This window comes from Colias croceus, chromosome 4 (genome assembly GCF_905220415.1).
Source record: "Colias croceus chromosome 4, ilColCroc2.1".
In the NCBI taxonomy this organism is placed as follows: Eukaryota; Metazoa; Arthropoda; class Insecta; order Lepidoptera; family Pieridae; genus Colias; species Colias croceus.
The window spans coordinates 9,620,702-9,646,273 of record NC_059540.1 but is presented as its reverse complement, the minus strand read 5'-3'; the positions used below and the strand labels follow the sequence as shown (position 1 = coordinate 9,646,273).

The following is a 25,572-nucleotide window of genomic DNA, read 5'->3' as shown; positions in this document are numbered from 1 at the left end:
TAGTTAGTTACGAAAGTGTGAACAAAAGTTCAACATATCATTATTATGTACATAATAAGATTGTACATCAAGTGCGTCAGATGAAAATAATTATCATAACGGTTAATGCAGTCTATTTAAACACTCGTTCTTCAAAAAAGTCATACAATTTAATCGTTCTATGAAATTGTTGTGTTTTTGAATGGAAAGCGTAATTAGCGTCATTATTGCGTAATTAACGTTATTACTAACTGTATTATTTTCTGAAGATACTCTGTAAGGATAATTGCTCATTCGATTTAATTTATTTTAATATTTTATAATAACATAAAAAAAGACTGATTTATAAATCAGACTGTTTGGGTACTTCAGTTATCAAAAAAAAATAAATTGCTCCCATTATCATTTTTTGGCAATAGCCGACGATTTATTACGCTTCAAATAAATTAAGCCGTATTGGATCTCTACCATTGTAACTCCGTCAAAATTGGAATGATAGCTCTTTGTTTATCCACTTATGTAAGATGTAACAATTCATCCATACAAACATTTATTGGAAAAGTATTATCCACAGCGCGGACGAGACCGATATCATTTATAGACTAGAGCGAGTGCAGAGTATAATAATCCCATTTCCACGGTGCAGGTTCGTAGACCCCCGCCGCTCGCGTGATATGGCCTCATCGACCACCGGTTTAATTAGTCTAATTGAAACACGAATTGAAAACCATAACCATCATTTTCTATTAGTTCTAATCTATCAACCGCCTCGTTAATCACCAATCGATTTCATCGAACGAAAAATTCGTGCTTCGTGCACATTACACCCCAGTTGACACTTTACAGGATTCTTATACGACTATACAGGTCGGATTACATTACAAGTAGGTTACCATATTTAAAATAATGTCCGTAATAATGGATTATTTTAAAATATATTCGTAACAATTGCAAACATCGTGCACTTAACAACAAAATATTTAGAACGATTTATATTTCATAGTACAAAAATGTATTACCTAATACTTAATACCTAGGTTAGTAACAAAGCATTGTGGTGCATTTTTGAAATAAAATATCCAAAAGACACAATCACTATAAAATTGGCAATCATAAAGCACGAAACACTGGTTTCTTTTCAGAAATACACCACCGTACAGGTTATTAAAAAGCCGGCCGGCCGGCGCGTCGCACCGGTCGCGGGGACGCGGCGTGGAGGCGCACCGGCAATATCGTTATATGAACTCACATGTGTACAAACAGGAGGTTTAAAGACTGGTGCTAGGCGGGCGGGTGTATACTAGTAGGTATATAGAGAGTACGGGGCGCGGACGTCGCGAGGGTTCGCGGTGGCCGTTCGCACAGCCGGTGTCTCGGGGACTGGCGCGCGGCGGCGAGCCCGGAGCCCGAGGCACCCCGCGCGCCGCCCCTCCGACGCTCGCGCAACGCGCCCTCCAGATGCTGGCGGCCGTCGCCATTCGCAGAAACCTCCAGAATCCGAAAGCCAATGATATTGTCCGCAAGCACGCCGAAGGAGCTTCCCATTTATTGATTGTTTAATAAATCGCGCTTTCGAATACTGCACTTGAATAATTATAAAGACTCGCCGGCCATCGAAGCGATAGATGTCTCAAATTTTTAAATTTAATTTATTGTACCCCATAAAAAATAAGGCAACTATGGATTTAGATATAGTAAACAAATGTTTTACGGAATTAAATTAAATTAGAGCAATAAAGCATTAAAAAAATTAACCTTTTCGAAGTTCGGATGCGTATTATAAAATTAAGACATCATAATCTATTTATAGCATTATGAAAATACCACGCGCATTGTTGAATTGAACATTGAACGCAATTTGTCAGTGGGCGGCGGCTCCATCGAATCGAGTAATGAAGCACGAGGAGCGACGTTGCAACGAGGCAGCAACAACGCCGGCACCGCGCGGAGGCGACGACCCCGCGCCTCCACGCTCGGCCGAGCTGCGCGACGCCTCGCCGAAACTTTGCACTTCACTTTTCCACCACTAGGAAACCCAAAGGCACCGGCCGTGAAATTACCGTAAACCTGACGCAATAACCGTCTGCCGACAATTCACTATTGCTAAAAAATAAATCGATAGGCATTTAACAAATTAACACTGTTGACAAAACAACAATACCATTGTGAAGCGTTGGTTAATGTTGCGTTAATTTAGCAACCGAATGATTCTGCGGTACAAATAACGTATAACAAAGCACATACATTTATGATGCACGATACAAAATATTCGTGGATACGCCATTCTGGTAAACAATAGAGACATTACGAGGTGACCGGATAAGGCAGAGTTTGGTCCATGTCGTGCTGAATCTCAATGAACGTGGCCCGCGGCTCTCACCTCCCGACATATGCATATTGAACCATTACCGAGATATGAGTCACGATTGCACAAATCAAACAGCGATTTCGAACCCACATAAGGTAGTAACAATTATGTTTTATTGGGAGGAGCTAAGTGAAAGCCGGAACATCTGGGTGCAAACTCGCCGTTAACAGCATGATACTTAAAGGTAAGATGGTACAATTTGACAAGAAATAATTGAAACATAAATCTTTAAAACAAGACAATTTTCCAAAAATTACAACCCAACAAATAAGATGGAGTTGATTATATAATTATCGTGTAATATACAGTTACATAGATAATAAGTTACAGTTAGTTGGCGGATGTCACGGAGTCTTTATTTCACTTCGATAGCCTCTGTCTCCAATTACGGATCATTACTCATGCGTGTGATATTTATTAATAAATCACAGCACATACGATCAACCATAAGTTCAAGCTTTATATTTTTATCATAATCCATTTCGAAGAAGAACATTCAACAAGCACGTACGTAAAATTTCATCAAAACTAAAATTATGTCATAATAACGACAGCTATCTATATAACTTCAAGATCAAGATAACGGACAAAGCTAAGTTATACAATTGACCTGAACTGTCGCATGATTTGTTTTATCCATCCATTCATATTCTTCTAAATTGCACATGACAACTTTAGAAAACCAACGAACCCAAAGTGTAAATTAATTGTAAAATCTTGCAATATATCTACCGGTCACAGATAAAGGCAAGGACCAGTGAAAGCAGAAGTTTAATTGATTTTCCCAAAACAGGTTTAATCCAAGATAAGAGTGAAACTTAAAAAGTTGATTTCAGAATTACAGAACACAACTCGTTTCCCACAAGTTCCGCCTGCATGTGGTTTTATAACAATTGGAGATGGCCAGTGAAAAAAAAACACGCGGTCAACGAACCTCTATCCGCAAAAACAACTTCATCTATTGTGGAAGTGCGTTGCACGGATTGCGTGCATGACATATTTTAATGATTACTTGAAGAATAGATTAACGGCGCCACGACGACATTTGACTTTGACAATAAAAATCTCATCTCAAGCACAACAGCCATATATTAATTGACCTTTATTAAGTGACCATTTTAAAAATGTAATTTAAGTATAATACTTAAAAGGTAATTTACAACAGGAAATTAAGATTGTCTTAGTTTATACAACATGCAGATTAATAAAGTCTTCGAGACGGTTGTACATTTCTAATTAATAAAATTTAATAATGGAAACGCAGGATAGTGAAATCTTACTAACGTTAGACTCAATGCAATAAAATACATTTGAAAAGTTAATACATACATATTTTAATAGTACAAAAGAACATTAAAAGTTCAAAATATGTATTCAGAAATGAGACCCTCATCGTCCACTCAACAGAGTAAATGTCGTATTATATCCAAATCCCAACCGGTCTGATGGCAGTACAATGGCGGAACGCAAATATGGATCGGCAAGACAAACAACGAGGACAAACAGCGCTGTCTGGGAAATTTCAACCTGTCCATGGAAATATATATTCTAATATAAAAACGACAGACATGTACAATTATGGCTATCTGAATATTATCAGAGTCCATTGAAACGTAAGCTAATGATTATAATTGAGATTATCTCGAATTGCTTGTAATTGGCCGGAAGACAGCTTTTATAGAGGAGGTGTTTTACAATAAGCGATGGCAAGACAAGAGCTTTACGAGTGTTTCCCTTATAGTTAGCAATACTTAAACCTTGATAATTAGTTACATAAATATTCCAGCATTCTTTGCATTAATTGCCGTGTCAGACGAGTTAGATAATGACGAGCACGCGACCGGCGAAGGGGCTAATGCAAAGTTGATCGCTCCACCGAAACGAGTGTAGACACGATGCATTCTCCGGGGCTGTTCATGTGTGAACTAGTAGAGTTTCGCCCGCCGCTGCCACGTGACAAAGCGGCTATTTGTTCCGATGCAATTCATCATATCAATCATCATCAGAGAATATAATTAATTGGCACTAACTATAAAAGTACCATTCTATTATAATTTAAATGAATGTAATTAAGATTGAAGTTTCACGTCCAGCAAAGATTACGAGAATAAACTAGATCAAATACGTAGTTACAATGTCATCAACCTCGCAAAAAGTAATCTTGTAAAATTAAACTGTGCATGACGCGAATAAAGTTTTCGAGGTCCAAAAACTTTTCTTAACAAAACTCGCGGAAGACGTACTTCTATAAGAAGCATAAATCAAATCAGCCCATAGGAGATAGAGGCGGGAATGGGGCATTATTTTCTTACAAGAAAGACCCATAAATAATGTATGAACAGATCTTAGAAATGATACAATTCCGTTGAATATAAACCGACTCATTTAATCGTTTATTTCCGCATGTTAATGTTGAATATACATTGTACATAACCTAATCAAATTCAAGACCGAATAACAAATACACGAGACTATCTATCGTGAGCTCTTTCAACTTTTCTGCGAATTAATTTGATCGAGTAATAATGCTTTTCCCGCATCTTATGAATTGAAATGAACAACAATAATAATAGTGTCGTTATCAAGTGTTATTGTGTCAAACGCGTATGCCACCCACGTGGCAGTGATGCCGGATGGTCCGCAGTCTGTGTTCTTTTGGCAATGTTCCAGGTGACGATTTACGACGAGATAAAATTAAAATGTGCATTCCTGAATATCGTTTCGGCAATGACTAGTGTTTTCGCACACCTCATATACGCGGTCATCATGCGAATATTCTATTTATATTTGTATATTGCGTATTATATCGTGCATAACTTGAAAATTATATTTTTCTTTCATATCGTCAAAAACTTATTTTCTTTAAATTTCAGAGAAAAATAAAGTTGAAAAAAGTGAGTGTCATTTACCTTTCACCATAGAAGATCGATGTAATTCTACTATGGACAGAATTCATTTTCGCCGGTGCCCTCAAATTGCGTTCTCGTAATCCTACTTTATTCGAGGATTACTTTAGCCTTTGTCAGCATTACGAGGTGGTTTGCAGCACAAAAGAGACAAATTGAGGAAGTCAACCCGACTCACCGTTGGAAATTATTGCCACTTAGTAAAATCTTTGAAGAAACTGTTTACATATCATTTTCTTCATAATATTCTTGTAGAATATAAATGTTGGTTATTGTAACTTTTGAAATTATAGGTACGTTATGTGTAAGTTGTTATATAAAGTTAATTGGATATTGATATTTATCCAGTCATTTGTCTAAAAAGTACAACTGCATAATTACAGCACAATAAACCGCGGTCGGAGACAACTTAGACAAATACGGGCGCATTTCAATCGCATGATCACGAGCTGCGGCGAACAGGGGTGGCACAATAATTGTAACGATGTCAAAGCGAGAGGGCTGCCATTGTAGAAACGGCCCTCCACAGACCTCATTGCGCCATACATTTTTATTGCGAGTCCACCCTCGCCACCGACACCATTCAACTGGAAATATAATCACTACTCTGTATATTGTTTTGTATAATCAGTTGCGGGCTGGCGGGCCGAATGTTTTTTCACCGTTCACGAGTATTGTCTCGCGAGAAACAAAATCCTTAATGGATTCACTATTTATCATATTTTAGCGTTGACTGTTTACCTGGCGAGACATTATTTACGTCCATTATACGGACTGGCGCGATTTCAAGGAAATGTAACACCGCGAACAAAAAATTACAGTTATTACTTTAAAATGTTGCTGAAACATAAAAACGTCGTGAATTACCTGCGCTGAACGTCATGCGCGCAGTTTTTATGGGCAAAAACTTGGAACGTAAGAATTGTAAGGCTGTGGACAATATTTATTGTATAAGTACTATTATATTTATAATCTAAACAAAAACAAACAAATTGACGAAGTATAGTTATTAATAAACCTAGAAAATGGTTTCAGCAGAAAACTTTAACATTGCTTCAGTAGCTCTATTTATCCCCAGTTATAATTAAGGTAAGACAAATTTCTATTAACATTAGGTATAGTTCAGGCTTAGATTACAAAATAAAAGACAGATGGAGCGTTGCCGAACTAAACCGAATAATTTATCGTCATTTTCAATAAAGCTATGTGTGCTGTCATTTCACCGCTGCACTGTACGTACACGGTGCTTCTGTGTGCGTGTAATGTTGCCAGATATTGAAAAATTTCCCAAATTTTTCCCCGAATACGGAAATAAGAGGGTTATGTTTTTCGATTTTATGTATGTATGTATAATATTTCTTTGACACGCCCTGCAGTATAAACCGTTGGACCGATTTTGAGTGGTGAGGTTTCATTGCAATGATCTGAATTATTATGTTAGTGGCGGTAGTGACGTAGGCTATATACATAAATGAGAAGTCAAGTTTTAATTTTTATTTAAATTCTTTTATTACATAAAGTACTTACCTGCCTACTAAAGTTATATATGGACAAAGTAATTGTATTCAATTTTTTATTAAATAAATTACATAAAAAAAGTTTCAATATTAACTATACTAAATAATAATTACATTATTTTTTATTTTTCTATATGAATACGAATAGCGGTAATTTTTAGTCGAGAATACGGGACATTTTATTTTCATCATATCCATCATGGAGTTCACATAAATTAAATCGCTTGCGAAAACGACTATGACGTTTTTAAGCTTTATAAAAGTAACAAAGTAATGTATTATGCTTATTAAAATAATATTATAATGATCATGAACCTTTAGTGCACTATACAAATAATCACATTCACGATCGAAAAATCCAACAGCATTACCCTGAAGATCTTTTAACCATTTTACCGTTTTACCAATAAAAATGGCACATTCATTTTCAAAATACTGGCAACATACGTTGAAGTTTTGTATTCCTTCATATCTGTAAAATTATTATTCGTATTAAAGAAATAAATCAGCCAAATAATCTACAGAAAACCTGTGAAACGATGTTTTATCTTTTTTTTTGTTTTCGGGAACAAATTTTACAGCGTTTTATTATCACAAGACGGCATTTTTTTACTAAAATTGCAAACCCTTTTTGACACTATATGCGCTATAGCACTGGTGCAGCGACGTATTTGTTTTTGATTTCGTATTTTCTTTGACAAGGGCGACGGGCGGTTGTCATGCTCCATCTGTACTTTATTTTGTAATCTAAGAGTTCAGGATACATCGCCCATTTTTGCAAGTGACTACTATCAAGCTGATTTTCCGTTTGTAGCTTTATTTTGATGAGACACCGAATAATTTCGTGTACGAAACTCTCGATTGTGGTAGCTAACAGAGATAACAAGGTAAAATTTTTTGATTTGATGGTTCTCAAATATTTATTACGCAATTTGTAGGACAATATGTCTGTTGAATTATATAAACATTAACTAAGTGAAAACAAAAAAATCAGCTTGTTAGTAATCATTTATGATGACCTCGTTAGCGATACACTTTGGAAAGGGGGACTCTTTGAACCAACCATAGATTTTGTAGGACAAATATTTTTTCGAATAATTTAGGTAATTATCTTGATATTGAACAAAACAAAAATTCAGTTAATAATAAATATGTTTCTCAACCATCAAATCAAAAATTTGTATCCTTGTTATCTCTGTTAGCTACCACAATCGAGACTTTCGTACACGAAATTATTGGGCGTCTCATCAAAATAAAGCTACAAACGGAAAATTAGCTTGATAGTAGTCACATGCAAAAATGGGCGATGTATCCTGAACTAGTAGGAATAGAAACTTCTACGAGTAGTATGGATAAATTTGTAATTCCATGAGACGTACAATGGAAATCATTTCACAATAAACTGAGTAATACGAGCAGCGTGCGATAGATATACGATCACATAAAAAAGAATTCAATTTCGATACATCCAGACGGCATTAACGATCGGCCCCGTCTTCGTCTACGAGCATACAATGCGATGCAAATTTAAGAAATACTCGGCCACAGCTCCGCGCGCGGCCATTCCGCTCGGCCGACATGTCATATGGAGCGAAACCCGTACACTTTCATAGGAAACAAAACATGTTAACTACTTTCTTCCGGCACTACCTAACAATGTTTCAACAGAAAACGAGACCCTTCACAAAAACTGCAAAGTTTTGTAATTTAAAACAGAGCGATAAAACTTATCCATTTATAGCTGGTGAAATTGATAAATGCACTTGATTTCACGCAGACACGAATGTACAGAAACTAATTAACCCGCTCGTATGTGTTTTGCAAGAAATCAGAAATGCTACATTATGAAATTCAGTTACTGTGACATGTTTTACGGATACCGATCGAATTAAACATTGTGTTAATTGGCTTAGAATGGGGAGCATTACAACGCAAGCAAATAGTCAATAGACTAAAAATAGCGCAATCAATGGCTCCTGCAATCTTCATATTCCACAGCAATTGGCGGAAGTTAGGTGAACAGTGATATAATGGTCATAAATTAAATCATTGATGGTAGCAGGCAAGGGTCACCAGATATTTTTAGCCCCGGGGTCTTCAGCGCGCAATATTTTGAAGTCCACATCTTGACATACTTTTTAATGCACAGCAATTTTAGATTCTAGATTGCTGTGTATTTTGAAAACATTTATATTCATTTACAAGTATTTAGGTCGGTAATTATGCAGTGGTATGTTGTACTGAATTTTTGTAAACATTCGTACGTTTTGAAGGAATGTAATCTAACTTGTGTTGTTAGCTCAAGTCAATTGCAGTAAATTACTAAATTTAAATAGTATTCTTAAGTGCTCGCTTGTTTTCTAGACAATTTTCTAAGCGAAAATTAGGTAGATAATTCATTTGGTAATAATTACTTGTTAGCATCTCAAGCATTCTATCTAATTGCAATGCAGCAAAATAACTTCCAGCAATCGTTATATTATATAGGCAATATTTTTTTCTAAAAGTTGATTTATAATTAACAAATAAGTTTCGACTTAAATTTTGTATGAAAACCTTGCGACAAATATTACAATTGAATCGCTAATCATATCGACGAGATGTTTGTTACAATCATCATCATTGTCTACGATATCATCATCTACGATAAACCAATTTTATTGAAGATTCTTCCAGTTGTAATGATCTTCGATTCGCAAATTGGAATTGAATTGTTAGATCAACGTCACCACACAAAATGAACGCAAGTGTACCTCGGGATGACCAAATCTCTGTATTGCAGATATAAACTCGTCTATGAGTATCAAAGAGAAAATAATATAGCAATTTTGGTGCATATTTTTTAATTAAGAAAACTCTTTTGGAATTATACAACAGACGTTGTGACCCAGAAAGCGCTATTTTTCATAAACGCAGAGCTTATTTTATTTTAATTTAATTCAAGAACAAAATATGAAAATAACGACGAATTAATTTCTCTGAATTTTTCGCATGTATATTTTTTATATTTTTTTAGAATATTCGTGAATATTTCATACAAAATGCTCTAAATAAGCTTTTAAAAATATTTTTACAGAGTTTTATAACACAATTATTTATTGTTTGGTTTGGTGGTACAACCGTTTTCGAATTATTAAATTCGAACAATTTCAAACAAATTGTCTTTATCCTATAGATTACTTAGTAGCCGAGGAAAGTTCGAGAAGCAAAGAGATAAATATATTCCAAACAAAAATGACCAATAGATATTTAATGATAATCTAAACCATAGAAGAGATTATCGAAGATAGCGCATACATTAACAGTGCTGCAGAATTGTGCTAAATAGGGTTGTTAATACGAGAAATTGTAATATAAATAATAAATTATGAAAGTATGTTTGTGGCACCTTCACACTAAATACGTGTACTTACTGAAAATCAGAATTAAAAGTTCTGTTTAATCTTTCTTGTCATTCATATCGATCACAGCTTAGTAAAAAAATGCATATTTTTAAGAAATATCTATCTAAAAAACAAACTCCAAGAAGCACAAGAAAAAACTGAGCGCGAAACCATTTTTTTAACCGACTTCAAAAAAAGGAGTAGGTTATCAATTCGGCCGGTATATTTTTTTTATAATTTATATTTTATATGTATATAAATATGAGATAATCAGACAAAGTGTCTGGCAGCCCTAGTACTAATGCAGTTGAATAGCACGGAACATTATCTGTTATCGCGGTATCAACAACACAATGGTATCGCTGCAATCGTTGGCGAGGTCACCACACTGCAGGGCTTCGACACCAGCTTTACACCTAATGCGTAAAGGATTTCTGTTTTATTATTAATTATTAGTTGTTCCACCAGATTAGATCCGGAATAAAAAAGCAAAATTTAGCGTACGTCACGTATGAATTATGTAGCTTTTTACCGGTGAAAGTTCCAAATACGTTCAGATGAGTGAAAAACAAATACAAACCATCGAATCTTATTGTTAATAATATTTGTGTAAGTAGATAAAATAAGCTTTGTTACAATGTATCGTCAAGTAAAGTGAAGAAAATACATAAATTACAATTATCTTTCATACAGAAAAAAATCTACTTACTCAAGCGCACGATTTGTGTACACAAAATAATGCGTTCAATTCAAGTGAGCAGCACCTTGAAATTTAACCTCTACACTTACAAGGGCACATTATAAAGGGACATGACCCAGGTCGAATTTCGGTCGAAGTGCCACCCTCGCCCCAATTCCAACTCGGACGATTTTAAACTGATAAATCGCATAATCCAATAAGGACATCACATGTCCACTTGACTGGACTCGAAAATTACCAAAGAGTGTGCCGTAATTAGAATAAATAAACTGAATTAATCCGATTTATTTTAACACGAAATTTGCATATTTTTGATAGCACATGTTAGGTGTAATATAATTTATTTTATTCATGAAATGTATCAAATGTAAAACGCACAAAATAATTGGAGAGTCTATTTTCATTCTACATTTATGTACTTACCGTTAATTTAAAAAATAGCAGTATTTTTCTTATCTTTTAAATACAGTGGTAAACTATTGAGTTAGGTATATGATCAGCAAATTTGTAGTTTTAAAATATGTACAAAGAAAATTAAAACCTAATCGTTATACAGTTCAAGCTACAAGTACGAGGTCAAAATATTTTCAATAAGTCTGTCTAGACACGTGCAAACGATTCTTCAGATTATGAATAGCTTGTTTACGAACTTACAAAGGTCAATTATCAGAGCGGCTTCATCAAGACTTGGGGAGGCAGGGCCGCGTTCCGGGGGCGAAGAGAAAACAAAGTGTCCAATTTCACCACTTCCCCACTTCCGACGCAATTACGAAACAATATCGTGGGGCTGTTGTGGCGGCCTGACCGCAGCCCGACTGACTTCTAGGCACCGCGGCAATCTCGTTACGGAACACGGCCTATGGCTATGTTCTTATTGTTCGCATTTTTTTCGCAACACTTATTCGAACAATTCTTTCCAGATCGACAGGAAGCCAATTTATTTGTTCTAGATGAAGATTTTATTGGTAACTATCGATCTACAGCCGCTATGGTTCAATCAACATCCAACAAATACAAGGTGATTTATTTCATGTACGTAATGATGCTATATAACAGTTCTACTTTGCAAAAAATAAGGCGTTACAATTGCTTTTATTAACTTCTAACGTTAGTTTTCCGCGGAGATTATTAGTCACTCTTCCGAAGTTAAAGTAGCAAGTCAATAAATCATGATGGTTTCAATTCAAACGTCAAGCTGCCACACAAACTGATAAACGCACGGGTAGCAGTGGACCACGTCACAGAGAATTGAACAAGTTGGCAAATGTTTATACGAACGTGAGGTTTCAGGACAAGCGATTTAAATTTCAAATGTGCGCGTTGCAATAAATGGTCACTTATAAAGTTCCTACTTCGAATCGTAAAGTTTTAAGTGTCGTTCAGATAAAAGTGCCGGTTTTCAAAGTTTGCGAACACATCAAAGTGTCGTTCATCAACTCATTCCGAGTAAAGTGGCACAATGAAAAGCCCTCATATTTACACGACAACAAAAATCTGTTGTGCGACATGAAAGCTCTTTATACTGGGAGCTTTGCGATCCATTAACGACACTTAACAAAGACTTGAAGGGCGCCCAAGTTACCAAAATGTGTAGGACTTGGTGTTTCGTAGTTTTCATAGGAACACTGGAACAATACGCACAAAGAAAGTTCTCGCTATTGTGGCCGAGACCGAGCACTCGTATAACAGAACAAATACTCATTTCGTCACAATCATATGACCCAATGAACGTTCTTGAATGTTGCCAATCAATAATGTCCGCAAGGTTATTTAAGAGACGAAATAAAAACAAGATAAAAGAAATATTTGTCTAAATTTTCGTAAACGATGTCAAGTATTTATCATAACAAATGTGTGTAGTCAAGCCTTATAATAAGTTAGATAAGCAGATCAGATTAACTCGTATGCTCTATTAAACAAATAAACAAATACATTATTAACTTTAACTATTATTAATACGATTTATGCTCACACAAAAATACAGTTAAGTCCTACTCAAATCGTCTCGTTTATATCACAATATAAATGAGATTAGTGGGTATGAAGGAAAAGCTCGACTGAGCCTACTGCGAATCGTTAATACCCGCGGTTATTTTACCGTGATTTTTAACCGACTTCAAAAAAAGGAGGAGGTTATCAATTCGGCCGGTATATTTTTTTTTTTTTTTTTTTTTTATGTATGTACACCGATTACTCCGAGGTTTCTGAACCGATTTACGTGATTCTTTTTTTGTTCGATGCGGGATGGTGTCGAATTGGTCCCATAAAAATTTTATTCGGATAGGCCCAGTAGTTTTTATTTTATGAGCATTTTTGTCTGTAGGTATTTGTAAATTTTGCAAGTGCAAGTTTGAAGTCGGTTGTTTTTAACGCAGTTATCACTTGTAGCAATGTAATCTTTCAAGAGTAAGTATAAAAATTTAGGACAAAACAAGGTTATTGTGTACTTTAGACAATTTTACATACAGACATTACAAAACTTTAACCAGAAAATAATGTGTTCCTATGTATTTCCAAAAAAAATCTCGCCACATAATTTTAATACATATACTAGTTAACTTTCAACTTGAATAGATTTCTAAATTGAAAGCCTTGCACTTTCAAATTATTAAGTAATAAAACTTGAAATTTTCCCGACGAAAAGCAATATTGGCAAACTAACTTATTCTTATGAAAACTCGAAGTTTGTGTTCAGCTCAGACTTTAATTTTGTATGAGCTTTTCGCTGAGTACTATCGGAGTTTGTTCCTTTTTTTTGTATTTTAACGAAGGATCAATAAAGACCACTGTTAATGGGAAAGACAGCAAACAAAAAATGGAGAGAGCGATTAAGTTTTTCAATTAAAGCAGACACTGTTCCTCTAGTCTCATCAATTAAGTGATATTTCAATTAAGTGATATTTATACAGATCGAACTTATTTTTGTCTAGACTCAATTATTCGCTAAACGGAACAAGAGGCCTTCTCGCACACAAAACAATTTTGATTGCTTTTATTGAGATATAGATATTAAAATTACATAACTTTTTGCTAAGTAACGCCATCATCTACGTGATATAGTGATAAAGTTTAAACATTGAACAAACTTTATAAGTACAATGCTTTCGCACTCGAAATTGTAAGCTTGAATTGTATAGAGTTTTAAACAATCATTTAAATAATGTAACCTAACAATGTAAAATGTCATCAGGGGCACAATAGGTCCATTTAATAATGCAGTCTGGTTTACCTTGTTTACTTTAATGGTTGTAATAACATAAGAGCGAGTGTTATTTGTGACTCATATAACCATGAACCTAGTGTTCAAGTTCAAATACTAAACGTATACAAACACGCGCATAATCAGCGTTATGATAAGCGCACTCCTTATCGGTCAGTAAAAACCGATGCTATTTATAGTCGTGACATAAATCCGCCATTTACCGTCACAACACGTAAGACAATGTGTGCTATGTGCACGTACTTTCTACGAGATTATCAGTTATAATGAAGCCCTTTATGTGTTTCCTATTCTATCTACACGCCATAGATACAACTTTTTTACCGACAAAAATCTATAAACAAATTTGTATTCATAGTTCTAGTCAAATGTGAAATAGCAAGATTAAATGTATGTACTCTCAGAACTAGTGCACTGAACATGGGCCATTAATATTACATATAGACTGTTAACTGTTACACAAGTCGTAATTTATATGATATTTACAAAACCCGTAACTTCCTTGCCAATTTCCGATCAACAATTTGCGAATATTTATTTAGTAATTACATTAAATCTCCGATTCGGATTCTTAATACCTTACGATAGGAGAAAGTTATCCTTTCCGTACGATTTTCCCAAAACGTGAAGGATAAATTTGAATTTTAGATTTCTAAGATTTGGGTGACCCAAAAAGGTAACAGTTAATATATTTTGGTGCCTCGTATTCCCTTATGATAATAGAGCAGAATTAATCTGAGTCCGTGTTTATTGTTCCACTAGATATTTAACCCAAGATCCCTCATCTATGCTTACGTGGCAAATAATAGATTTAAATTAGTATATCTTGTTCAAATTCCGTCCAATAAATTTCCTATCCGATTGAAAAGTTCTTTGACAATCAGAGTACAGGTAGGTGCATTTCCACAGATGGTTTATTAAACGGCAACGGCGAGCTTTGCAAAGGCAAATTCTAAATCTATCTATCGCGGTTGCTGATAGACATTTACGTGGCTTTGACTAGGTGTTATAAAGTTTTACTGTTCTGCTCCAAATTTTCATTTAAAAATACTTTATATTTTATTTTATGTTATTTTTAACAAAAAAAGCGAACCGTCTAATAACTGTGTAAGAAATAAACTTTGAATAGTATTAGCATTAAAATTAAGTATTCATCAAACAATTAAAAGTATACTGTACTCATAAAATAAAAATTTCGCAGAAAGTATCCTTATTAACAACGAAATAATTGATGACAATATACATAATGTTCGTCACTTTATCAATAAAATAACACTCATCACACGTCATTTCGTGCGAACCTTAATCTACACTTACCTGGATTGGCCGCTACCTGCCTGTACACAGACAGAGCAACTTCGTCTTCACTGACGACATCCCAGAGCCCATCGCAGGCCACCACCAGGAAGTCTTCGTCGCCGTCCAACTCCAGAGTACCCAACTCTGGTTTCGCTATCACGTACGGTTTGTATTGTGCGTCACCTAAGAAAGTTAAGTGAAATAAGTTAATCTGTCGTACATTCGCAAAAGGTAGCTTCACGATCCGTTTTAACGACATTTTGTCGTATACGACCAACAAACAAAATTGGTTCAGAACAGGCTCATAGATGCATAAAGAAAAGTGAACACTTTTAATTATATCAATTTAAGCATAGCAACAGGATTTTAGAAATAACATCTTAGCATAAACTTGTAATTCTTTAATACTCTTTATAAGCACCCGTTACGAGGTTACTCACAGTTCAAATCCTCTAACCCAAATTGTAGCTAATTTTAAACAAAGTAAACAAAACATTGATGGTGCTTCGCGGAAATAGCGAACGGAAATTCCTGTATATCATTACGGTGCCAGGACGCAGTTCTTAGCAAGAGGAAAATGGCTTCTTACAATTAAAAACTTTTGTAGTTATAATGCACATGCTTTTATTAAACTTTGATTGCGTAAAGTTTATTTATATGTTTGTTTGTGTTGTTAAGGGTATAAAAGAGAACATTACTATTAATTTGCGTATAAAATTTATATGCAATATAATGTTCACTATGTTTAATTCTATATTAATAAACAACTGAAATCATACTGTGATCATGCTGCTTATTTAACTTTATGAATTAGAATTTTAGACGCTGTCAATAACAGCTATCCTTACTAACAAGAGTAAAATACATAAATAGCGTGTAAGTAACATATGTATACATAATATACAATTTAGAGTATGTATTGAGTAAGTTTCACTAACAATCATGAATAAGTTGAGCCTAACGAAATTACGAAACCAATATTGTGCTCCAATCGTACGTAAAACTTATCGGAGAAGTTTGCAACTCAACGGATCGTCTCGCAATCTGCTATGGAGCGTGGAATCAATGCGGTTTCATCCATAGGGGATAGCGTGTAACGTATTGCAGGTAACATATATCTTATTTATATATTTTTTAAATTTTTAAACATTGATTATGATTGACTGCAATGTCATCATTTCAGCCGGATTAAATTAATGAAAACTATTACAATAATATGGTTGGTTTATACAAATAAATATCACTGAATCATGTTCCAATTCATTAAGTTGGTTTGTCTTATCGATTGGTATTCATATTGTTTTTAATAATTGTCTATCAAACTAATCGGAGTTTGCAACTAAATGCTTTCTCGAAATATAGTAATATACTATGGAACGTGCAATCAATGGGGTTTTACACCCACAAGGGCGTATTGGAGGCAATGTCAACATCTCAGCCCGATTGTATCAACATCATTGCACCGTGCGGCGTGCTCTAATTCCTGAGGTTTGGTGATTCTTATCGATATAAATTGTTATTGTACCTACATTTAATAATTTAGTAAATACAATTTTTCATAAAGAACTTATATTGAATATATTTTCATATACTTGATACAGTAGTATAAATTAAATAGTACCTAGTTATTTTTTGTGGCAAAAATGAAAATAACAAAAAAATCTTTCTTTACTTCTAATTCACATAATACTTTTTCAGCATGAAAGTAACTCTTGATCAAGTTAAAATAAAAAAAAAAAAATATTTCACCGAAAGTAAAACCGCTGACAAAGTTCATTCAATCACGTTATATTCCGTATTAAAACGATAATATTTTTTCAAAATAACATAAAAGCCATAAATATTTATTCGCTTCAAATTTTAATTTCGATGTCTACAATGTCACATCACATCACTAGCACGCAATGCAAGCGTAGTGATCGATAGTGCCGTGCGGCGTGCCGGGCAGGGGGCTCGCTCGACTCGTCGGCGCCTGACGCGCGCACACCGCACACCGAAACATCTAGGTGGAGTGCATTCGTTTTGTACGAATTTGGGTAAATAGTATAGTCGTGTGATTGTTTCGTATGTAATCTATGTTACTATTGAAAGTGTTAAATTTTATTAGATGAGATTTATAAACAGTCTTTTTATAAATAAAAATGTATGAATAATTTTTAAAACTGAAGGACATGTTCAATATTATTTTATATTTATACGTAAGTTATTTCTTTCCTGTCTTTATATTACGACATAGGTATGTATATTCATTTTCATGATACACGATTGGCGGGAAAATAGCTTTATAACGCTAAAGCTACATTTGATTGTGCATCGAGCTTTTTAGAAGTTATAAGTTCACGTCCGCGTCGACTCGAATCCTAACCTGCCCCACTAACTATCAATAACACCAATTAAAACATGAAATCACACATTCTATCATTAAAACATCAATTCGTTTTCATCACTTCATTGAGATACAAGACATCTCTCACCCTCCCGTCCCAATATTTGCATATACAGATAATATGAACGTTGTTAATGATTACAAGCGACATTATTTACGAGTATGATATGGTAATTCATAGTGTGTCCCTCGGCGTGGACGACAACAACTTAATGTTGGGCACACGACCGTAATGATCGCGAAGAATGATTATGCAATGGCTAGTGCGGGAGATGGGTACGTGTTTCTGTATTTCATTTGACATTTTAATATTTGAATAAAATTCACTTTTATTGTCATATAATTATTTTTTATGATGATGACATGATGATGATGATAATATAATAATGCTAATATTACAAACAAACAAATAAGCTCATATGTTTATTGCATTAACGCAATTAACGTAATTAATATCAGGAATTTCGGGTTCAATTTGAAAAATTATTTCAGTGTTAGACATCGATATCGAGGAAGGTTACAGACCAATAAAAGCGGAGCAGTTCGGGTAAAACCGCGGAGCACCGCTAGTTATACATAGTATAAACTGTATGGTAATGTACGCACCGTATGTGATCTGTTTATGTATTTGGCAGATAATTATAAAGTAAATATCGGTGCTCTTATTTTGGTATATTTTACCGAAATATTTATTGGATAAATAAATACTGTGCATGTGTTGTAGTGGGATTGTTAGGATTGAAGCACAACATTGCGTTAAATCTCATTCTATCTTACATCATATATGAACATAACTCGTGTTTAAACAATACAATTAAAAAACAATTAACTTTAATAATTCCATAACTGAAAATTAGACTAACACCGTGATTTGATAATTCCCTCCGCAAACAACACTAATACGAAACACTACATCAAATCCACGTTACACCGACTTAATTACTCCATTACTCGCTCATTGTTCAGCCATATTAAAGAACAAAAAGGTCGCACACGGCGAGATCCTCGAATCCCTCACAAAGGAAATCTCAACCAACACCAAGCCAAGTATAATTCTCCTCCGGCTCCCGTACTACGTTCTCCCCCGACCAATAAAACGACTGATTAACCCGCCTCTTACACAGGGGTTGGCTTTCAATGCACGGCCCTTGCAACTGTGCGGACTTCGCTTTTATTCGCATTGAAATGCACAAGTAATGATATAATAATTAATTAGGGAGCTTGTCATCTAATTATGACGAGTTTGTCATCCCGTCCGATTAGGGCCCTTCTGGCCTCCTCCACTCAAGCGACAGCTCAAGCCGAGGTTCGTGGTCCCCGTCAAGGGGGGACGCCCTTGTGCATGTCGCTACCAGGGTGAACCTTCAGTTCACCCCCGCGTCCGCGTTAAAATGTAGAAGCCCTTCTGGCTAACATTGAGAAACACCACACAAAAAAAAAAAAAAAAAAAAAAAAAGAGTTTGTCAAGTGTCCGTATTTGTTATTATGTTGGTTTTGAATTCGCAGTCGAGGATTTTTGTGGAGTATTTATTTATGATGGTAAAAAAAACAATATTATAAAAGAATATTGAATTCTTCAATATGAAAAATTTTAACGACTCTGTACCTATTTTATAATTCAAAAATTGATAACATAATAACGAATAATGAGTCACATTTAAGAGTTTCACAGATACATAATACTTTAATGTCGCTACACCCTACAGGCATAGTTGAATCCATGTTTTACCTATATAATCTATGAATTCTGAAACTTTTGGACGTCTCATGAGTTTTAAATACAAATAGTTGCAGCAGATGGTGAATATAAAATATATTTATTTCATGCACACAAATTTTAAAAATACAACAATTGACAGAGGAGTGGTGGCAGAGGTTGTTTTTATAAATTCATAACATTGAAATCAGCCTCTAAAAGTTGTTCCATTTAATTAACAGATGAGGGTATATTTTTATTTTCCCGGATCTTAGACCAGAAGTAGATATTACACTGCTGCGTAAATATATTATTGGTTAACATGCCTATTATTCGTTGAATTGTCAATAGAATGGGAAATAGTAAAATTTCAACAAGCATCCTTTGCTAATACAATCACACTCTTCGGTTTTCCAGACCATAGAGATACTATTGAACTTGGATCAGGGATTTGTAATCTTATTATTTATTGTACCTATTATATCGTGGAGTCAAATGTTCTTTCTTTCATTCTTCATTATCTACGTTTGATAGAATACCAGTGGAATTGTCTTAATATAATGTCATATTTTGGAAAGTCCCGTGTACTCTAGAACAAGAGGCATCACACCCGTTTTATTGTTTTTCACGTATTTTACCTTACCTTTATTTTATTTTAAACCTTTTCGATTAGACTTCACCTCGACTTCGAAGTAATGAGTCCTCCTTATAAAATTGCGATTTACACACGTATTGAGCGGGAATAAATTCAAGACTTCTCTATTCACATATGAACCACTATACCCAAATTCTTCTATTATGCAATATCCTTTCTATCATCACTATTTTTACCAACATAACCATTTTTTTTTTTTTGTAAGGTGTTTCTCAATGTTAGCCAGAAGGGCTTCTACATTTTAACGCGGACGCGGGGGTGAACTGAAGGTTCACCCTGGTAGCGACATGCACAAGGGCGTCCCCCCTTGACGGGGATCTCGAACCTCTGCTTGGGCTGCCGCTTGAGTGGAGGAGGCCAGAAGGGCCCTAATCGGACGGGACCAACATAACCAACATAAAATGGTTTGTTTGCCGTCTTTTCAAGGCGCAAGGGCGCGATTAGTAGATATATGGTAGCTGAATCACTTCATATTTAATGAATTCCGATAGATGGCGCTAATAATGTAAATTTCCTTTGAGCATTCGGGCGAAGCTGCGGGAAATAGCTGCTTCAGATATAAATATTATAGTTCAGATTTTTCAAAGAAACACACACTTCACTAGCTCTACTTTTATTTACTGTTTCGATTTTTAATTATAAAAACTACGGCCGGTTTCATTACAGTATCGTCAGGATGATGACGAGGACATCATCGGACTAGTGCATTGTGTTTTTCTTTAAAAATCTAAACTATAAAATGCAGAAGGAGAGGTAATTAAATAATTAAAAGTATAAATTGTATACTAATATTAATTAAATAACTTACCTATAGCTCTAGACACCGCTAGTTGTCCGTTCACCCGCCACGTTCCGATGTGCATAACCATACCCCCCGAAGATTCTATTCGTCTTCGTTCGTCCTGTTTAAATAAGGAATTAATTTTAAAAGGTTCATTTTAAAATAGTTATAACTGTGGTGATGACCTGGGACTTCAAATCGATAAGACCGAGACCAGGCGAGCGTGCAGAAAATAAATTTATTTTCAATTTATCTGCGCATCTTGATAACATCAACACTGCTCGAACAGACATCTACCAAACCCGCACTTGGCCAGTGTGGTGGATTGTGCCCTCATAGGAGGAACAAGCAGTAGGAACGTATTTTTTTTCTTTATTAATATACAAATTATAATAAACAGAAACAGTAAGAAATAGTTTTATAAAACTTAATTTAGATACAGGTGTGAAACAAATGCGTTTCATTTTACATTTATTTTTTAATGTAGATACGGAAACGCTTGACCACAATCTCGCTTAATGGAAAGTTAAGGTGTGGTCTTAGATGGGTACGCGCTTCCCTAGTAGGTACCGGTTTACTGTTCGCTTGAAGACCCCCAAATTTGAGCTGATGATGATGATGTCACCTCCCATCAAATGCGTATCAATTTAAAATTTGAGCTTAGATGATTATGTCTCACCTCCCAACATATGCGTATCAATTTAAAATTTGAACTGATGATGATGTCTCACCTCCCATCAAATGCGTATCAATTTAAAATTTGAGCTGATGATGATGATGTCACCTCCCATCAAATGCGTATCAATTTAAAATTTGAGTTGATGATGATGCTGTCTCACCTCCCATCAAATGCGTATCAATTTAAAATTTGAGCTGATGATACATCGTCATCGCTCAAATTTTATTGATCAATTTAAAAATTGAGCTGATATTGATGATGTTGTTCTATGGAGACTCACCTCCCGGCTGGGCTTGTGCGGGCGCACGAGCTGCATGACGCGCATGCGCTGCGCGAGGAGCGCCAGCGAGTCCCCCGCCCACCCCACCACCAGCGCCGACCCGCGCACGCACACCACCACCGCCGTGCTGCCGCCCGCCGCCCACAGCTACACACATACACACATCAACATAATATATAATATGTACAATTTAGAAATAAAAGATTTTAACGTTCGGAGGCAATGTTCAAAGTTATGTCCATCTAACCACACTCCATACAAAATTATCGTTTTGACAGTCACACTGTAGAGACCGCAAATGTGTGTGTTAACGCTTTATGGTTGGCACATTTGTGACTTGCGTAAAAAAAATTCGCGTTTTTCTGATGAAATACATCCGTAAACAGCACAATATCAAACCATTTTCTACGAAAAACAATAATCACAAATCCAAAATAATAAAATTACTTTAAGTCAATTTGATTAATGTTGTCAATCTTCGTTGCGTATCGTCCTTGCAGAAAAATGCGGACCATTTTTAAGATGATCGTGCGGGCTGAGGGAAGTGTTTAATTTTGGCGGGAAGTGGAGAGTGTCCGTTCTGTAGCGTTTAGCTACTATTATGTATTCTGTGCCTATAGTCGGATTTTTAATTAGACGAAGCTATCTGACAGCAGCTAATGTCACTTTGTAAAATAATGCTGCCATATTTAAAGTAATAGTGATGAATTCAGTTCTCATTCAATCAGATGAATGAACAATGAGTGTGAATAGTTAATCATTTCAAACTATAAAATTACATTATTTCTATTTATAATATACTAGATTTCCGCCATCGGCTTCGCCCGCGTTTTCAAAGAAAAACTGGCATAGTTCCCGTTCCGGTAGGATATGTGTGTTAAATTTCATTGTAATCGGTTCAGTAGTATTTACGTGAAAGAGTAACAAACACGACGATGCAAAAGTTTGTGAGGATGGATGGATGTTTGTTACTCTTATACTCAAATACTATGCCGATTACAATGAAATTTGGTATGTTGGTAGCTGAAAACCCAGAAAGACATAGGCTACTTTTTAATCAAAGCAAATCCCACAGGAACGGTAAGAATGTGGGTTTTTTTTAAACGCGGGCGAAACTGCGGACGGAAATCTAGCTCATTATATTATTATCCTGACGTTTCGCACACTTTGCAGCGAGCGTGGTCACGACTCACGGGGAGACTGTCTGGTCGTCAGATAATGAATATAACAATCGCGTTTAAAATCCGTAAAAAAATATAATCTATAAATAAATAAATAAATAAATATTAAAGGACATTATTACACAAATCGACCTAGTCCCACAGTAAGCTCAATTAAGGCTTGTGTTGTGGGTACTAGGCGACGATAAATATAATATTTAATAAATACATATATAGATAATAACACCCAGACCCAAGAACAAATAATTGAGTTCATCACACAAATATTTTATAAATGTATATACTCGCGTAAAATTAAAGACAGGAAAATACTACGTATCATTTATTATTAATTGGCCGATTCATCATTTAACCTATGTCCTGAGATTTCAACTAAATTTACCAGTTTAAACCTAAATTAACACTTTCCTTCCTCATAATAAGAAATATATTAATCATTTGTTAATATGACTAGTTTTAGAACTAGAGGGCGTTGTTCCAAATACCCAGAAATGCATCTTTATCTTCCTAATAAACTGCTTTCTAACTAAAATGATAAATAATCGTGTTTACTATTCTGATTGACGCCGACCTTTCTGAGTCACACTTTAGAAAATCTTATAAGGAATGAATCATAGTATTTTCCTCGTTCACTCGTGACGTAGGTATTACTTAGGACATTTACTTTTAACTATTAATGAATCATTCCAATCAAGCACTTTTCATTAATTAATTTTACAGAAAATATTTTATTACTTATCTGTAAACAAACTATCAACATCGTTTTATTTTTCTAAAGTCTAGCGTAAAGATCATTAGTAAACTTTGCCACACACGTGGGCAAAGTTTTTATTCGGTAATAATTTCAGCGTGAGTCTAGCAGTTCTAGCAGTCTGATACTTTACTTAATAAAATAAATAATTTGTATCAGATTATCGATTTAGATATTGTCAGTATGTAACAACATTCTTTTGTACGAAGTTCCTTATTTCCTTAGAGCACACTACATCAACATAATATTTAAAACTAGCTTCCGCCCGCGACTCCGTCCGCGCGGATGTCGGTCTTCGCGTGGATGGTTATTTCTCCATTTTGAGTAGGTACCTCTGTCAATAACATCTTATAAATATCTATTGGACCCAATTCTCAAATACGGCTAGGCCTATAATAATACGCAACGTGTGTTCGCGGTTCTACGGAACAACGTCTATGGATAAAACTGAAAAATTAAGATTAATTTTTTTCTACGTATTTTTCCAGGATAAAAAGTATCCTATTTTACGCCCAGGATAATAAGGTATAATTATACCAAGTTTCATCGAAATCGAACCGCTAGTTTTCACGTGATGCCTTCACATACAGACAGACAGACAGACAGACAGACAGACAAAAATTTTTTTAATCACATATTTGGGTTTGGTATCGATCCAGTAACACCCCCTGCTATTTATTTTTTCAATATTTTCAATGTAAAGAATTGACCCTTCTACAGATTTATTATATGTATAGATGAGTTCCTATTTCCTTTGGTCTCGGCATCACGCGTCTGGACCAAATTCTATACTTCTTATTTTGATGTGTTCATTATTGTCAGAAGAAAGGTCTTTTGACAGAAAATCTCAAAACATGTGCCAAAAAATTATGAAAATGCGAAAACATGTACATACATGGGTTAGACAATTTGCGATGGAACACGTCTATCGCGTCATCCAGTTACCCAATAATAAGAACACTCACGTCCTCTCTGCTCTTATCGACAAACTCCTTGTCGGTCCGTATGAACGCGTCGCGCATGGCCCGCTTGAGGTTGGTCTTGAAGTGCGGGCTCTCCACCAGGTACTGGTGCAGGTGCGCCGCGCTGTAGTGCGCCGCGGCCGCGCCCGCGTGCCCGTCGTACACCGCGTAGAAACTCGTGCGCTCTGTCGTCTGGAACGATTCATGAAATAAACTGTTAATATTGTACTTCTTTTTTTTTTAAGAAAAACTTTTTAGGCGCGCTAAGCCATGGAGTAAGGTGGCGACTGTGGTATCTCTGAATGTTGCGAAAGAAGTTTCACTTCTGGCACGTGTGCTCGGCACACACGCTCTTTTTTATAATTTTTTTTTTCACTTTATTGTACAACAAAACAAGTACATAAAGTAAACAATATGACATTAAATAAAAGCACAAAAGGCAGCCTTATTACTTTGCAGTCATCTCTGCCAGGCAACCACGGAGAGAAAGGTTAAAAAGCGATATAAGACTTTTTTTACTTTTTTCAGCGGGTGTAGCATAGCTAATGCATATTTTTAAATTTAAATGTCATCAAACGTTTCAGTTTAATTAGCAGACATAAAACTCTACATGAGTTAGGTAAACTTTTTAATCACTGATACGATTAATCGTCTCATATGCGTCGCTCCTAAGTACAAATGTTGTATTATTAATATTATGTAGTTCAAAAATTACAATAATTTTCCTATTACTTTCTAGTTCAGTCGGCAGTCCTACAAAGAAAGTAGGTACCACCAATCGTACTACAGTTTATTGAACTTTGCTTGTTTACAACGTCAGCTATTTCCG

General features: G+C 35.2%; 1 protein-coding gene across 1 annotated transcript in view; it reads right to left on the bottom strand.

Moving 5' to 3' along the window:
- The window catches only part of LOC123690931, a 74,202-nt gene that overhangs the window by 34,556 nt on the left and 14,074 nt on the right, over positions 1-25,572 (bottom strand). The window contains exons 4-7 of the mRNA XM_045635088.1: positions 24,747-24,935; positions 21,850-21,996; positions 20,918-21,011; positions 15,391-15,555 (exon numbers count right to left, since the gene is read on the bottom strand). Coding sequence (XP_045491044.1) covers positions 15,391-15,555; positions 20,918-21,011; positions 21,850-21,996; positions 24,747-24,935 — 595 coding nt within the window. The remainder of the gene's footprint in view (positions 1-15,390; positions 15,556-20,917; positions 21,012-21,849; positions 21,997-24,746; positions 24,936-25,572) is intronic.